Consider the following 18,973-nt stretch of genomic DNA (forward strand, 5'->3'; position numbering starts at 1 on the left):
TTGACGCTTTTGAATTATGGTGCTGGAGGAGACTCTTGAGAGTCCCATGGACTGCAAGAAGATCAAACGCATCCATTCTTAAGGAAATCAGCCCTGAGTGCTCACTGGAAGGACAGCTTGTGAAGCTGAGGCTCCAATACTTTGGCCACCTCATGAGAAGAGAAGACTCACTGGAAAAGACCCTGATGTTGGGAAAGATGGAGGGCACATGGAGAAGAGGACGACAGAGGACGAGATGGTTAGACAGTGTTCTCGAAGCTACAAACATGAATCTGACCAAACTGCGGGTGGCAGTGGAAGACAGAAGTGCCTGGCGTGCTCTGGTCCATGGGGTCACGAAGAGTCGGACACGACTGAACGACTAAACAACAACACCTAAGGACCATCTTCTCTTCAGAGGAGAAATCTAGCTTTCAAAAAAGTATTATTCTTTCCTGTTTTATTACATGGCTTTAATTGATACTTATTTTCATGTAAGCCATTTTGTGAGATTCATCCTAAAACCAGCATATAAATATATTATAAGCCACAGTGATAGCCAGTTATTGGTCAGCCCAAGACTGTCTTTCACATCAAAGACACAACAGTTGCATGAAACCTCACCAATGCTGTAGGACATGACATGAGCTCAGCGAAGGATAGATTTCATGTAATCTTTTAAGCCCATTACAGTGCAAGGAAAAGTCAGCCTGGGGCAATCTAAAACTGCTTCTACCACAGGATCATTCTTAAAATGGTGGGCTTTGATCATGGAGATGCGGGTTCAATTCCTTGATCATCTTTGAATTCACGGAATGACCTTGGCCCAGTTGCTATTTCTCAGCCTAAACCTACATCAAAGGGTTGTGGCAATAAATGAATAATTCATATGTATGCTATACTGAGCTCCTTGGAAAAAGGATGAGATACAAACATGAAGGGAGGGAATCTACACAGGTGAAAAAACCCCTGGTAAGCCATTACTGGAAGCCTTACAAATAAGATCCATTTTCATCAGTCTTTATAGCAAATGCTGTAAAGATGCCCTCAGTTTTGTCTCCACAGTCATTAAGCAAAATAATTAATAATGCATTTTAAGAAAAAATTAGGAGACAATCAATCATTTGTATGCTCCTGGAAACAGTACAATTTTAGCTCCATGAAGTTCACGACTCACACCACAACAAAATAAGTTAATACTACTAAGAGCAGCCGGACATGGTATATTCCTTTGGAGTTTTGTTCAGGTTTATTTTGCAGTTGGCATATCTGTCAAGCTCCTTAGGTGATTTGGTGCAATTGTTAAGCCAAACGCTCCTCACTTCTATTGTGAAGACAAGGGGTGGATGGGAAACACAATGCATTCCTTGAAAGAAGATGAACATTTTTTAAAAACCCAATCTAGATATAACTAAACACGGGCAGTCAAAAACCAAAAAAGAAGAAGAAGCTTCTATTTACTAAGTAGTAGGCATCAGTTCTCACAATACCAGTACAATAAGGTGATAAGACTCGCTTGTCTGTAGTACAAAACACTACATTCTTGGTGAAGTTCTCATGACTTCCAGAATACTAGCACCCACAAACATGTACACCTGGAGAGTAGACACACCACTACCTCCGTAAATAACTATTTAATTAACTCTAATAGTAATAAAACTTGATAGCTCAGAAAATGGCTGTTCAATTAAGAGCTTGATATGTAAGCAGCTCCAATCCTCCGTCACGAAGGCTGCCTTAACAACCATTGTCCATCTATTATACTTGCCTCCTTCTGTTGCGTGCAGGTGTGTTGCATCGTTCCCCTGAGAAGTGATGTTGGCTTGGTCGAGCGGAAGGAGGCTGCCTATTTGATGTCATCTCCCATGGTCGCATTGGCGGTGATGGGGCTGGTGATGCTGCTGTGTAGTCAAAGACTGAATGAGAAAGGCGCTGTCTCTTGGGACTTGGACTATCTTCACTCTGCGGGGCAAGGAGTAACAAAATAAATGAATCAAACAGTAATGGGTAACTTAGAACGTCATTTATTAGAACAACCATTTCCGGGGGGGGGGGGGAATTAACTAGGCATTACACATTTCCAAAGAACAAATCGGAGATTAAATGTCTAGATGTTTCACAACTTCGGAAATATTGTAGTTTATTGCTCATATTCTCTCTAAACCTTTTCTCTTATGTCTGGGGGAAATGAAGAGAACAGAGTACAAACCGAGAACTGTTATAAGGGAATAACGGTTATGGTATACCCATTTTGAAATATGCTTGCTTAAGCACAACTTTCATGTCAGTAGGCTCTAGGTTTGTGAATTCTTAAAGGAGCTACAGACAGATGGAGTTGCAGCTCAACAAATGCACTCACCACCCACTAGGTATGTGATTTACACTGCAGCCAAATTTTGGTCCGCTGGGCCGAGACCCACAGTAGCAGTTCCTCTATCTATCTATCTATCTAGAGGTGGGGGAAAGGCAATTGAAAGGGGTGGGCAAGCATAGAGTCCCATACTGCAAATTTGATAAACTGGGTGACTACTGACTTCAGTATTTATCAAAGCATGAGAAAATGCTCAAGTTTCATATATGCTATTGCAAACACTCCTCTACTGGGACAGCTCAGATACTACTTCAAGTTCCTGGTTGCCCAAGAATTTCCAGCTCTGTGTTTCATACTGTCTAGGTGTCAAAACTGAGCTGTTCACAAATAAATGGAAAGCTACAATTAAACAAACTTTGGCTTTCTGGGAACAAGTATTCTGGTGCACACTTCTCAAATCAATGCCAACCCCTCTGTTGTGCCAGAAGGAAAGAAAGCAGAGTGCTGGCATCTTGTTATGTGCAAATCAGCACTTGGGTCCACGACTTTCCCCCTCGTTTTTCACATACTGGCTTTGTGAGACCACCCTCAAGTGATGACAAGACTGCAAAAATGGTAATGGGGACTAACAAGCAACAGGAGATTTTGACACAAGAGTGGAGAGATGTTTGGTGAAGGCAGCAGGGCTAAGAAACACACAGATTGCCCAAGACTCGTGTCATCTTGATCACAAAGTTCCTCATTTTAAAAACAAATTTCATCTAAGTTACTTTCTCAAAGCTACAAAACCATGAAATAGTAAAGCTTTTAGCTCATGTATAACACAATATTATGTATTATACCTAAGTTCAGCGGGACCTGCTCCTAGAAGAGTTTGGATTTGGATTTGATATCCCGCTTTATCACTACCCTAAGGAGTCTCAAAGCGGCTAACAATCTCCTTTCCCTTCTTCCCCCATAACAAACACTCTGTGAGGTGAGTGGGGCTGAGAGACTTGAAAGAAGTGTGACTAGCCCAAGGTCACCCAGCAGCTGCATGTGGAGGAGCGGAGATGCGAACCCGGTTCACCAGATTATGAGTCTACCGCTCTTAACCCCTACACCACACTGGCTCTCTCCTAGGAAAGTTTGCTTAAAATTGCAGCAACACCAGACATTCACTGTACAAGCACTGACATTATCACCACATTCGTATGATTTTCTTTGTAAGAAGAGATATCCAAATTAAAATCTGCATTTAAAAAACCCCGTTAGCATTCATCAGAGAATGTGCACAAACCATTCCCATCGGAAGTGAGACACTTCATCATTTAATTTATACTAGCTCTGTCTGGAGGCACTGATATATTTCCAATAATCAGTTCCTCACAACCTATCATACTATTAACAACAAAGCTTAAATTCAACCACGGGAAAAACCTTGATTGAAAAATAGTAAGATTAGTTTTACCAAAGTTTCTTTTATGATTATATACAATAAACTCACTGCAAATCACCAGATTTAGGGCATCTATACACTCCATGCTATTGTGTATTAAGTGCTGGATGCCGATGGCTTTTGGGGTTGATGGGCACACTACAACCACTTTAATTCTAAATCAAAGTCTCCAATTCAGGACAAAATTTGGAACACCCCAGTGGTAACACTTCATTTGCAGTAACAGAAAGGAATTCAAGAATTTCACTTGTTCTAAGCCAAGCTCTCCCCCCCCCAACTTAAAATCTGCTTTGATACAAAACAAAATCTGATCCATTCCAAACATGAAGCATTAATAAACCCACCTCAAGCCCATGTCCTGCACCATTAAAACCCATGTATTTAAACAGCTAAAGCTTTTAAAAGACACAATATTTATGAAGGGAACAAATCACTGTGCACCAGAATAGCTGGGTGCTACTTGCACTGCTGTCTCTATCCAGGCTGGAGCTCCCCTCTTGGGGCACCCAACTGCCTGATAGTGCAGCAGATACTATAAGAGTCAAACAATCCAGTCCTACTTATGCCCTTGGTTGTGCTTCCCTACTCCCTACAAGGACACAAACAATGCCTTACTTCTATGGCTGCAGCCCCCTATTAAAGATTTTCAATACTGTCAAGCCAAAAAGAAATTAGTCTTTAGAGTGCAATATTTTCAACCAGAACTGCACACACTATCCACCCGCCTCCCCCAAGTCATTTCCGAACACTGGTGTGAACACAATGCTTACTCAAACTAATATTGAGTTAGTAATGGCACAGCAAGTGCTCTAGGTCAACAACTTTCTCCATGAAGACTTAATATACACGAATAATTGCATCACCAGAAAAGACGTTGGAGCAAAAATGCACTCTTGCTTCCCTTGTGAGGCACCCTACCCCTTGATGAAATCCATCTTATTTGTGAATATTTTGATTCTACACATTTTAATTATTACATTTTAGTTATTAATTATTGCACATTGTAATAATTAAAAAACGCAATGCTTGCTTTATTAACAGAAAAATATGGCAATTATGCAATGCTTTGTGGCATAAATGCTACACCACACGGACTGTCTTCTAACTTCAGCTTTCTCCCAGCTACCCATTGAAGCATCTATCCCTGAGCATCTATCCCTGAGCATACTACTGACTTCTAAAAATGTGGCCCACCTCTATCATTGTATGAAAAACAGCCAGCATATGCCAAAATATTATAAAACGTGTGTGTGTGCATGCAAGACACATACAAGGAGGAGAAAAAAGTAGCAGGAAGACAGAAGAAAAAGCAACTCTTTCTTCAGCCACCAAATTGTCATGTTTTCATTCTGTGCCAGGTATTACCTCCTTACTACTGGTACTGGAAAAACCTTAAACATAATTCCTTCTATTTCTTTTTCTCTAGTACGTTACCTAAGAAGGTGCACCAAATATTAAACTAGAAATTCTGCGTATTTAGGAACTGGGATTACTCAAAATACCACCATAAAACTCAGAAAAGCTGTCTCCTTTACACTAGAAATCAGAACTCCTTAGAAGCCAAATTAGATCTGATCAAGAAATTACTGATTGCAAGAATAAAGATCAATACAAGTTATAATTTTATGCAGATTGTGCTTTATTAACCTACATGTTCAATTTATTGCAAAAGGTTTTTAAAATCTCCTTATATCTCTGGAATCCATATAAATAGCAGCACATATGAAATGATACCTCTACAGATTTGTGCAGGTTCAGGACATCCATTTTTGCACCCCATAGGCCCAAACAGAATATTTTGCAATTTAGACCACACCACATATGAGAGTCGCACATCTAAATAATTTGCAGGCTTTACAACCTTTTTGTATGTTTCCAAAGCAGCAATTTTATCATCAATTATTTGTCAAAGTAAGAACAATTAATATTTCAGACATATAAACACAAAATCTAAAAACAGCAGGATTAGGTATAAAATCAACATAAAAGCACCCATAGTGGTGTTTCAGAATATAAACATGTACCTAAAGAGAGCTTGATGGAGCACTTGGGGAAAAAACTTTCATAGCGCAGTCACCAATTAAAAGGTTGTCTCTCTTTCACCTGCCAACCTAACCTTCACTAGCTATGGAACAGACAGCAGGGCCTCTGAAGCTCAGTCTGGGTAGGTTCGTGTGTGTGCAGTTGGTCCTTTGTACACTGTTTCTAGGCCTTTGGGGACTTTAAAAGGGTAGCATAAGCAATTTAAAACTAATTTTGGAAACATAGTGGCAACCAATGTAACTGATGCAGAATTTTTATAACATACATCAAACCTCCTTGCCCCTACTAGCAACTGGTGATTGTTTGTTGGAACCAATCGGTTTCCAGACTACCTTTAAAAAGGCAGCCCCATGCAGCCCAAACATTTCATCATTAAATACTTTTAAATCAGTGACATAAACAAGCAATTGTTCCATATCTATTCCCACCCCCCAATTGGTCTAATTCAGATTTCCTATGTGGGAGGAAACCATAAACCAGAACCACCTTGGTTATATGCTGCGATTTAGTGGGCCACAAGGACATTTTCCCAACTTTATCATCAACAGCAATCCTTAGAGCCAGAATACTTGTGACAATATATGCAGCTGCAGCATTTGTTTAAGAATTATTTTTGGTCCAGATGCTTGTGCTGTCTTAGATCCGCCTTACGTGGCAATCCTATTTGAAATATTACAGTAAGGCATCTTGTGTAGTGTCCTTGTATGACTTCAAAATGTCTCAAATAAGGTAATTCTTCAAAGGTACACGAGCTATATGTTCAAAAGATTTTGGATTATACTTCTAATGTTGTTTTTGGAACTCGATTTAGCTGCAAACCAGTACTTATAGCAACCTTGTTCAGGAAATAGTAAATCACTAGAAAATTGATTTTTCTTAGAGATTTAAATAATTTTATTTATTTATTTATAAATCAAACTTTAAATAAACTGTCAACTTTAGATATCAGATTAAGGCTGCCACAAAACACATTAGGCACCAGTCAGTTTCTTCCCTAAAGTGATTTCATCTTAGAAATACAAGAGATATGGCACTAGAAAAGCTCACATATTATGGTATTGATCATTGGTTAGATCTTTCTGGCAAGATGTCTTAAGCTTCGGCAACAGAATGGTATGATCACTCTAATTTACACATTCAATTTTATGTTTTCCTCTGGCTGGGGCTTGTCTAAATGCAATTAAAGTTGGCCACCTAGGAGTTCTTTCATAGCTTAGAGGTTATGTGTTACTCAACCAGTCTCCAGATATATATCATTCTGGCATATCTAACGTATTTTACTTGTTTATGAAAAAGTTGTGATTGGGAAGCGTGAGAAAATAAAAACATTTGAGGAGATACAGTTTTTGTTTTCAAATGCAAGAACAGTGCAAGGAAACGTCCCTCCAATAATTTACTGTAGTCCGTTAATCTGTACAGCTCAAATTGACTGAAAAATGTAATACTGCATCCAACACAGTACCTGCGTAACAGTTCCTCCTCTCCATCTCCTTGTGTGCCCTCCAAAAAACAACATCCCTGCTCTGGAGGGTTGGGGAACCCCCAGAAAGGATTTGACGGTATGTGCAAGGCCACACAAAGAAAAGAGAGGTGTTCTTACACCCACAGGACTTCACTTAATACAGCCTTTTATTCTGTTATAATATTGGATAAATACAATAGGAGTCAAACTCTTCAAATAGCTAGTTTCCAGGTCTTCAGATGTACCGTATTTTTCGCACCATAGGGTGCACCTAGTTTTGGGAGGCAGAAAACAAGAAAAAAATATTCTGAACCCCAGAAGCCAGAACAGCAAGAGGGAACTGGCTTCTGGGATACCGTGTGGCTGTTCTGGCTTCTGGGGTAACCGCGCCAAGCCTCTTCAGGGCAGCGGGATGAAGGCTCCCCCTGCCCAAAGAGGCTGCGCAGGGCTAAAGCAGAAGCCAGGACAGACGCGTCGCTGAAGGGACACTGCGCCTTCTCTCTCTCTGTGTAGCGCCCCTCCTTCACAGGAGAGGCGCTGCGCGGAGAGGGAGAAGGCGCAGCGCCTTTCAGCGAAGCTGGAGAAGGAACAGAAGGAGACCCTTCTGTTCCTCCTCCGGCTTCCAGGACTGCCGCGTCGCCGCGGAGCCTGCATTCGCTCCATAGGACGCACACACATTTCCCCTTCATTTTTGGAGGGGAAAAAGTGCGTCCTATAGAGCGAAAAATACGGTATATAGGTCAGGCAGTTATCAGGATATATGTGAACTGCACAGATCTGACATGGGTGCCAGGTTGTTTTGAATTAAGTTTTTCACAGATGAAGATACCCCAAACAATTAGTGGTGGTTCAAAAACGAATGAACAAAAATATTTGTTGGAGGTGGTTATACATCCCCAAGTACATAAAAAAATGTTTTAGTTAAAACCCCAACATGCTCTTAATTACATGGGGTTGTATCCAACAATTGTGTGAATGGAAGACTCCTCACAGAACCAATCTTTCTCTCCCCTCCTTCTCTGAGGACTCCTCTGAACAGAATGGGCTCCATCATGAAGTGGTTTTGGGGGGGGGGGGATTGGTCAAATTTGCACAGGTATGTCTTGCATGAGGCTCCAGACAGAGGGGGATGGGATGGGAAGACCGCAGAGGGGACGGTGAACCACTGGATACAGCAAATGCTTTTTTATAGGTTCAGCAGTTCATAAGCTTTTAAAGAGAGTTCTGGATATCTAAAGTTATTATGCCTCTCAAATAAGCTCTCTTCCTCACAAATATATATTTATGTACACATATTTAGTGTACACGTTTATTTCTACTCATTTAGAATTTCTTTCCAGGTGCAAGGACTTGCATGTATGCATTTTAAACAATAAAACAATGCATATAGAACAGAAAAACAACCGTTTTTCTCACCATGGCCCACCATATACTTCAATGAGTGACCTAGTGTATAGGTAAAAGGTAAAGTATATGTAAGTATATAGACTTAGTGTATATATGTAACACATTGCAATAGTCTAAACCTGAAGTTCCCAGAGTGTAGACAACAGAAGTTAGGCTGCCCGAGTCCAGATGAGGGTTCACCTGGACCACAAGACAAACTTATGTAAGGTGTTCCACATCACTGAAAGCACTTCAGTCTCAAGTGACAGTAATTGATCCAAAAGTACCTCCAAGCTAGGTACCTGCTCCTCCTTCAGAGAGAACGCAATGTCATCCAGATTATGCCACACCCCACCTATCCAGTCTTGGGAACCACGCACTAACAGTGCCTCAGTTGTGTCTGGATTAAGCTTCAGATTACTGGCTCTCATCCTGCCCTTTACTGAGGCAAGGTATCAACCTAGCACATCCACTGCCACACCTGCACATGCAAAAGAAAAGGGAGAGTTGTGTGTCATCAGCACATTGCTGACAATGCACTCCCCAAAGTCCAGATGATCCTCGCTCAGCAGTTTCATGTAGATGTTGAACAGCATAGGAGTATGATCAAACACTGCAGAACCCCACACTGAAGGCTCCAAAAAATATTCCCCAAGCACCACTTTTGGAGAATGACCATCCAAGCAGAAATGGAACAACAAAGAGTGGTGCTGCCCACTCTTAATTTGGACAACCACTCCAGAAGAATGCCATGCTCAAAAGTATTGAAAGCAACTGAGATATCAAGGAGAATTAACAGGGCCATAGTCCTCCTGCTTCTCTCCCAACAAAGGTACTTTTGAATTTTTTTTTAAACCATGCGATGTAAGAGAAACTGCACAACTCACATTGACACCATTCTTGAAAGAATGGCAAACACTCCTGTTTACCAAAATGTAAACCCCCAGACCTGCCCTACAAGTACTATCTACACTAATCATGCACAACTATGTAAACAAGTGGACTGATTTTACACAAGTATGCAATGTGTCTTCAGGAAAACTGCTAAGTATGCAATTAAAGAAATTGTATAGCTTTTCAATAATCCATGTAGACACTGTCATACAATTCCTTACACTGCTGTCACACCAACCTTTCTTTTCATTCTTCACTGAACACTTTTTCCTCTCCCTTCCAATGTTTTCTCTGTCCACTCCACCTATTTCAGAAGAACAACATATAAATGCTTTTTGCACCTGGACTAAAACTGCTACTAAAAAGGTAGAACAAGTTAACAAATGTGAAGGGTGCATTAATCCCAAGTTCTTCACAAAAAACATCTCACCACACTTACATGTTTATTCTCAAAGCACTTGAAAACAGCAGCAACAACTTTGGGGAGGTGGAGTAAAGAATGGAGGATATAACAGTAATTAGGATAAACTCATTTATATAAAAGGATATCCCTACAGCACTAACAAAATCTCTTGTGACACAATACTAGGAAAAATGTTTTGCAGCTATATTATAAGCATCATTCAGCACTAGCAAATACTGATTCTAATGATTTACTACACTACCCCATATGTGGCCACTGTGGCTTAGTTTGCCATGCTCCTTTGTACAAACGCTTTTAGTAACACGATTATCTAGATTTGGTAAATTTATAGGAAATCTGTTCTAAAAAAAGAAAGAAAGATGACTGGGTTAACTTCTAAGCAATTCACTTCTCCCTCAGAAGTCACCTACAATTAAAAGGTAAGTGCAACAGTGCAGTTTTCTTTGCCTCCTCCTCCCCTGCTTGAGCAGATGACAAGTTCCATAGGGCTAGGAAGGGGGTGTGCTGATTAAATTGCCCTATAAAACACTCTGCTCATTTACATTTTAAATAATATATAAATTAAAACAAAGGCAAATGGATGGGGTGTTTCATTTAAAAATCAATATGCCCTCTGCAAACACATAACAATGCACAATAGAGGGTTGTTGAGAGTTGGGTAGGAGACACAAGGGGCAAGACTCGTTTTCCACTCGGGAAAGTGGTGGGGCGGATCAAAGCACCCCCCCCTCCCCACAGCCGGTTAGCAGCGTCTTGCAGACAGCTCCCCCCCCGGCCGGGATCGTTTCGGAAAAGACCGTATCATCCCTTCCCGGATCAGCCTGTAAGCCAGGAAGGGCAGAGCCTGATGGAATGGAGCCGAACTGGGGGCGGGAGGGGACAGAGATAAACCGATCCCAGATTTCTCGCTCTCCCCACGCAGGCACAGGTACCTGAGCGGAGCCAGCAGGAAACTCCTCCGGTCTGGGGGCGGCGGCGGGCACCGCTGGTAGCAGCAGCAGCAGCAGGCCCGGGCTCCCCTCCACACCAGCACCACCTCCTCCTCCTCCGCCCCCTGCAATGGCTTCCGGGATAATCAGCGGGACTCCATCCGCCCATCACAAGCAGGGAGGACCCGGCCGCCGCGGCGCCGCCGCCGCCGCCAGCACTCCCGGAGCCGTCCCCTCCCGCCGCCACCTCCGCCGCCGCCGCGCTCCATGATGCTCCAGCCCCGCCCCCTCCCTCTGGAACCCCTCCACCTACCATTCGGCCAGCAGGGATACAGTGACGTCACCTGAATTGACTTCCCGGCTTACCAATCGCGGTTGCCAAGCTGCCCAGCCCGCCCGCGAGCCCTCGGGCTCCGCCTCCTTTTCCCCCCTCTCTCAACCCCCCCCGCCCGCCCGCGTCTTCCTTTGTTTTAGCTCAGTTACGCGGAGACCACCGCACAGGGTAGGTCTGCTTTACGTCAACGCGATGACGCAGTCAGCGACGACACGCACGCGCTGTATGTAAAGAGAAAAAAAAAACAAGTTGGGTTTTTTGCGGCGCCTGCGCACGTGGTTACAGAACAGCCCTTCCTGTATCGGAGCTTTCCTTTACGGGAGGCGGAGCCGAGACCGCTTTTTAGTTTCAATTTGTAGCTACCGCTTCCTCGCACCAGTTCCCTGCTAGGCCCAGCTTCTGCTTGGGCTGCAAGTACAGCAGCTCCCCTTCTTCCAGATGGAGCCTCCACGTCGACAGCAGTACGTTGTTGTTGTTTAGTCGTGTCCGACTCTTAGTGACCCCCTGGACCAGAGCAGGCCAGGCACTCCTGTCTTCCGCTGCCTCCCGCAGTTTGGTCAGACTCATGCTGGTAGCTCCGAGAACACTGTCCCACCATCTCGTCCTCTGTCGTCCCCTTAACCTTGTGCCCTCCATCTTTCCCAACATCAGGGTCTTTTCCAGGGAGTCTTCTCTTCTCATGAGGTGGCCGAAATATTGGAGTCTCAACTTCACGATCTGTCCTTCCAGTGAGCACTCAGGGCTGATTTCTTTCAGAATGGATCGGTTTGATCTTCTTGCAGTCCATGGGACTCTCAAGAGTCTCCTCCAGCACCATAATTCAAAAGCATCAATTCTTCAGCGATCAGCCTTCTTTATGGTCCAGCTCTCACTTCCATACATAACTACTGGGAAAACCATAGCTTTAACTATACGGATCTTTGACAGCAGTATAGCTTTGAGTTAACAGCTGCTGGAAGACGAACAGCGAGGGCTGCTTCCTTCGTGGGCTGTTTTCTGAGCAGGCAGGAGGCGGCTGACTGGAAACATGAACCTTTTGCGTTAAGAGGCGAGGGTTGAAATCTAAGCGGAGGGAGCACTAAACCCTGCCTTAAGTCTCAAAAACCGATTTTAAAAAAGGCTATAGTGCAGTACGTACACGGTAATTCTCAGTCTTTACAGTAAATATGAAAGGGGGGGAGAGAGAAAGAGAGAACTTGACAGTGCGACAATGAGAGCTGCTTAGAGTGATAAATCCAGAATTCAAGAGAGTAAACCCCCAGCTCTGCCTAGCCCCCTAAAAACTGCCTCACGCCCATTGTCCCTTCAAAACACCAGAGCATCCTACCAATCTGATTAGGCAACTGATTAAATAAACATAGGGCAAACTGTCTTAATGGGAAGGCAAAGAAACCCATCTGCTTTTATAGTAATTACTATCTAGATGTGGCAGGCCAATTTCAGAATTTATTTCCGCATTGGGTGGACCTAGATTAGCAACTATTGCTAAGCCTGGCACCATATTTTGAGAGGGAAAGATTCTCAAAGCGATTTTTTTTCTTTTCAAAAAGTTATTTTGAAAGAGACACTTTCCCTTGTTGGGTAGGTGCATCAGAAGGACACTAGGGTAATACGGCCAATAGCGATTCCAACAAGCTTTAAGGTTCATTCTACAAAACAATAACCAATCTAAGAACCATAGATTGGAAAAAAAAACCCAACAGTCACATTTAAAAGTATTTTACTCTTTAAATTAGATCCTATTGTTGATACTATTATGAGTTCTAACCTATTATAAAGAGGGTATGGGGGGAAGGGGTGGTGTTACATGATCATAGACTGGCTTTCTTCTGTGATCCCAAGAACCAACAGAGCCATGATAGGTAAATGGGAGTATTTGATCTTATAGGACAGCATTAATATAATGGGCATAACAGAAATCTGGCAGAATGGAGAGAACTCTACATAAAGGACTCACTGGAGGTGCTGTTGCTCTGTCAGAAAGGACACAAAGGCCAGTAAGCCAGAAATTCTAAAAGGGGAACATTCCTCCATAAAATTGTTGTGGGTAGTGATAAAAGGTAAAGGTACCCCTGACCGTTAGGTCCAGTCGCGGCAACTCTGGGGTTGCAGCCCTCATCTTGCTCTATAGGCCGAGGGAGCCGGCGTTGTGGGTAGTGATACCAGGTCCCAAAAAATTATTAATGTGAACATGCTATCATCTTCCTGATCAAAATGCTCAGAGATTTTGAGCTGAAAGCTGAAATCAATGAAGCATCCAAAAGAGGAAATGTTGTAGTAATGGGAGCCTTTAACTAGCTTCACATAGACTGGCAACATATGTGTTCCAACACTAAGAGATAAAAATTTCTAGATATCTTAAGTGACTGTGCCCTAGAACAGCGGTCCTGGTACTGACCTGAGGGGTGACAACTTGGATTTCAGCTTGAGTGGTACCCAAGACCTGGTGTAAGATATAAGTGCTGTCAAAACAACTGGGAGCCATTACCATTGTGCTATTAAATTAAATATACATATAAATGGCCAATTGAAAAAATAATAATTCAACACAGCCACATTTGACTCAAAAAATGAGGGTACTAGTAAAATCACAGGAGAATAATTTTTTAAAAAATTATTTATACCCTGCCCTCCCTGGCTAGGACAGCTAAAATCAAAATATACAATACACCAGGCCCAACTATCTGCGCTGGTCCCATGTGAGCCGGGGGAGGGGGAGAGTTAGGGAGGCCACTTTCATGCAGGGTCGAGAGGAGTCAGACTGAAGAGAAGAGAAATATACTTTTCCATTTCCCTTCCTGCAATACTTTCTTCCACTGAGCTAGGATCAGCCAATCACTTTGGCTGACAATAGTATGCCTGTCTATTTTTCGAAGTACTTTGGCTGCTGTATTTGCTTCCCAGCTGCATTTTTAAAGCTCAACCTCAAGGCTAATTAATCAGCAATTTTTAATCAGCAATTTTCACAGTGACATTATTTTATGCAAATAAGTAGTGGTGGCTGTGGCTGCCCCCTCCAAGAGAGGCACCAATACAAAACTCATGAGGATACAAGGCTGATGACAGATTGAAAGCAGTGAAGTGCAAACAACAACACCACCACACAATGGGGGAGTTGAAAGGGGATAGATTTTTTTAAAGCAAGTTGCCCAATTTGACTTGGATGTTTCACTTGATTTTAATAGAATGAAAATGTATATAGATATAGCATAGGTCAAAAGACTGAACACTCGAACATTTCAAAATAACAGATTTGTTCAACATTGCTCCAAAAAAACAAACCAAGAATCATATATATTGTATATTTAACTAAGACCACAGAGTTTTGAAATTATATGTTTCGATAACAACCATAACTGGGACTGGGGAGAAGCAGAGCAGCAGATCCACCACAACACCCCAAGCCCTTCTGGCTCACACCAGTGAGGGCAAAAAATGGTGGGTGGTGGTTGCTCTGATCTATCTCTTTCTTTCTCTTTCTTTCTTTCTTTCTTTCTTTCTTTCTTTCTTTCTTTCTTTCTTTTACAGCTTCATGGATCCATGGGGCTTTGGCAGGAGCATACGTAGGGATTGGTTAGGTTGGCCCCCACTAAGGGCCCAGGCAGGCACATAAATTGTGCCTTTCTACTCTGGCTCAGAGTGGCTAGGACTCCACCCATCTGTGTGTTCTGGGGCCACTCCTCTGCTTCTCTGAGTGGCCAGGCCAGGCAAGGAACGCAGGCTCTTCCAGGCACCTCAGCAGAGGAATCTGGCTGCTGGCATGGGCCGCCGCAGGAAGGCAGGAAGGCAGATAGACCAATGGAGGAGGAGAGGGAGGTGGAGCAGAGCGGAGCCAACCCCAATGCCCACAGAGGAAGTCACTGGTGGAGTGCAATAGACAAAAAACAACCTTTTTTTTTTAGCTTCTTGTCCATGGTCTCTCCTGGCTTCAGAGGTGCCAATACAGCTCCTTGCCAAGGATGCAAAGGAGCCTAGGTACGCTTTTTGTTGCCTGCCCACACTTCCTATTGCCAGCAGTAGCCTTCCACCTGCCTGGGCAAAGCTGAAGCCTCCATGGCAATAGAGCCTCCATGGCAGTAGAGCCCAGAAACACCTCCCTGCCAAAAGAGAGGCCACCTCTTCTACCAGCCATGAACCACAGAAGATTGTGCATTGAAAATGTACAAACACACTAATACTTCTTTGCCCCACCAACTCACTCAAGTCAAAGGGACATCAAAATTGTTGCTGTAATTCCACAAGAGAAAACCTGGTACACAAGTAGTCAAAAATTACAGTAGCAATTTTAATACGCCTAAAAAAATTGGGACGTTTTATGTAACTGCTGACACATGTGGCACAAAGCATACCTCATAATAGCAGCCAGCACTAGAGCAGAGAGCAAGCCAAAAATACCAGGATAGGAGCCTGGCTTTTGTTGGCAGCTGCAACAGAACATGGCATTATCTAATGCTACTGCCAGTCACCATGGGAACCACAAGCAGCTATATTAGTTTAGGTGGAAATAAGTTGTAGTGGATAGCATAGACTGGGAAAGACCAGAAGTCAAGAAGATCAGAGCAGACATTGCTGCACTGTGGCAGTGGTGTGAAAAAGCCAGGGAAGTTCTCCCCTTGATTAAACACCAACCTAGTGCATGGCGGCGTGTTCCACTGGGAATTTTTCATAATTCATTCAAAAAAAAAATTATGATTGTTCCAGATGTGGATGATTACCAGATAGGCAGGCACACATTACGCCATGTCAGCAAGCACTTTCACTGGTAAATTTGTACTTGACCTATCAAGTGCAAATCTGTGACAAAGGTATTTTACTACTATTGCACTAGTATTACAGGCACCTATTGATCAGTGCCTATGATATTCACATGAGGAGCATCAAACACTCACGTTTGCCTTGTTTCTGACGCTACACCATTATAAAGAAATAAAAAAAACCTTATCACTCTTCCACACATGTACACCTCAAGGTTATTTCTTGCTGGGGTGTTGCTGAATTTGGCTAACTTCAGTAATGAAAATGCAGCAGACAGAAAAAAGACTTAATTAGGAAATGCTCTATATAATCATAAACAGTTTGAAAACATTATTTTTCTCCTGAACTTTTTAAAAAATCTCTCTCATATTTCATAGATAGCAAGCAAATAAGAGATGCCAATACTAACTATTGTCGCCATTTCCTCTTCTCTGCATCTGCTGAGTACATATCCTGAGGTAAAGCGAAGCAATACCTTCTTCCAAGAGAACAGCCTCAAACAAATTATGTAGCCAGTCACAAAACACTGCCTAAAGAAAGGGAGGCCTTTCTTTTTTAAAAGCACACTTTCTACTTCAGTCTAACAGGACCAAAATAATAACTAGCTCTAAAAGGAATGTGGCAAGAAGCAGTTTGAGAGAAAAGGAAAAACATAAAAAGATGATAATATACACTGGGGTCGGGGAACAGTGAAGAATGTCGAGGAGGAGTTTTTTCTATAATTTTTCAGCTGCAAAGTTGTGCCTGTGGTTTTTGAACGCTTTACTTTCGAATGCTTTACTTTCAGAGTCCACGCTACACAATGCGTTTCCTGCTAAGGCATGTTCTAGGTTGCATGCTCAGCTGACATATCTTTCAGGCCTCAGCATCACCAAAGATTAACTGAGTGCATGGCATAACACACACGCACAGAAGACTGATGGTGGGCAGGCAAATGATCTCTTAAGTCACCTCATCATTTCTGATCTCATTTAGGAGTTTCTAAAGAATCACAGGGTTTCCTGGAAAACATTTTGTGAACTAAATGAATTAAAGGCACACTGATTTTGTCTGATCTGGATTCTGTGTTTAGATAGCTCTCCATGCCATCTTCAGTCACTTATTCAGTCCCTGCTTTGTCTTCCTTCTGCACATGAAGTGCAAACTGTTGCAGCTAGAAGCAATCAATATACATTTCCCCCAATGCTATGGGCATGATCTCTCCCAAGAGGTGTGGCTCCCACTCCACATTAGCCTTTAGGAAGGGTTAAAGCATATTTATTCTGTTTGGCTTTTGGCTTGCTCTACCCCCTGCCCCCCCATTGCTGTCTATTCTGTATTTTCATTTTTGGTTTAATTGTGTAAACCACCTTAAGCTTCAAAACAGCAGCTGAGAAATGTTTTAAAATAAAATATAGTGTATATGTGTTACAGCAGAATAATGCAACCACTGACAACATTTCTTTTTTATATGCGATATACACTTACTTCACATTTTGAATATACTTCTGCCTGATGTAAAAAAAATACACAAAATGCAGTTTCACTAGCCCTATAAAATTATTTCCTATCTGGTCTTACCTCCGGGGAACATTACTAAACAGCATTTTTGCAACTTCCTTGCCTTTTAGAAAGCAATGAAACCTGCCTCTCTGGCACAGAAATGTCATTTAATTTTAAAAAGATACACACAACACTATTTTCATTTACAGGTTCCAAGTTATTTTATGGAGCAATAATAGTTCAGTTCTATAGTGTGCTGAAATGTCAGAACCCTTACGCCAAGTGAATATACACAGTGCTGGAAGCTACAGTTGTTAGGAGAGGTGCTCATTTCCCAAGCCTTTTGTCATAGACCCCCAAGCAGTCTCCCTTCTCTTTGCAAGCTTTGAAGGGGTACATTAACAAAAACACAAAATCCATTCTAGAAAAGTTCTTCTTCAACCCATCCTGTAGTTTTAGGAATCATACATCAGAAGAATGCAAGAAAAGAAAAAACTATCACTACTGGAAGCTAGATTATATGATTTCTTAAATCATACTGACTGTGTTCCTTCCTGAATCAAAGTAAAGTATCTTAAGTGTGGAAAATATTTAGGCAGTGACACATTTCAATTTCCAGATAGTGCTGTTTTCCTCCTAAATATCAGAGAAAAGTTCCAAACAATACTTATATTAACTTATAGTTCAATAAATCTTCTAAGAGCTTGTTTGAAGCACTGGGCATCACTAATCCAAATTAAAATGGACAGTTTGGTTGACTTTGATAAAGTAACAACAGAGCCACAAAACTATCCTTGAGAGAAATAGGTCCCAAGTAATATCATAATTAAAACTAGGCACCTTTTACCAAGAAATCAATATTAATAATCCTTCAATCAGTTCCATGCTAATAAGAGGCTCTAAAATATCAACTAAAAAGTAAAAACTTTTGGGGAAAAGCACAGAATTAGGGTAAGGTACAACAATGAAACTCACTGGAGCATGCTCAAATCAAGGTGCCACAATAGAAGGTCTTCAGAGTTGTCATGGAAATAGAAAGGATAGGGATGAAGAGGTGGCTATAAAAACCAGAACTTAAAATATTAAAGGGCAAAGTTGGTAGACACCACAAAATAAGGAAAAAATGAAGAGAAACTAAAAAGAAGGAATATTTTATGTTGTTGTTTTTTTACTTCACAGGAATAAGAACATTCTGCAGAGCAGTTATCTAGCACAGTAATGGGAAGAAGAAAGCAGGATAAATCAGATTCTAATGTTATTGAATTGCCTTTAAAATGCAGTTATATTTGTGCCTTTCTAGGCTCTGCCTCTGTATGATCGGTAGAATATGTTGCAGAGCTTTCCAAATCTAGAAATATATTCAGATAAATTCACCTAACTTTATAAATCCACTAGTCTAAAATCACCATCACCATCTTTCCCCCCTGTGTTCCAGAGCAGCCCTAAACCCATTGCCTTTAATCAACTCTAGTTTATCTAGCATAATACCTGTCAGTACATAACAATTCGCATGGGTAAGGCGACTGAAGGGATGTT

General features: G+C 42.0%; 1 protein-coding gene across 4 annotated transcripts in view; it reads right to left on the reverse strand.

Moving 5' to 3' along the window:
* Positions 1–18,973, reverse strand: part of RNF38 (ring finger protein 38) — a 76,269-nt gene that overhangs the window by 11,899 nt on the left and 45,397 nt on the right. For 2 of the 4 annotated variants that reach the window (XM_083419952.1, XM_083419951.1), the window contains exon 3: positions 1,748–1,941. In XM_083419952.1, the coding sequence (XP_083276078.1) occupies positions 1,748–1,941 (194 nt within the window). Of the gene's footprint in view, positions 1–1,747; positions 1,942–9,751; positions 9,818–10,869; positions 11,163–18,973 lie in introns of those variants that run through there. The other 2 variants (XM_083419953.1, XM_083419954.1) reach the window with 2 other exon arrangements.

Source organism: Podarcis tiliguerta, assembly GCF_965153285.1.
Source record: "Podarcis tiliguerta genome assembly, chromosome: 17".
Taxonomy (NCBI): domain Eukaryota; kingdom Metazoa; phylum Chordata; class Lepidosauria; order Squamata; family Lacertidae; genus Podarcis; species Podarcis tiliguerta.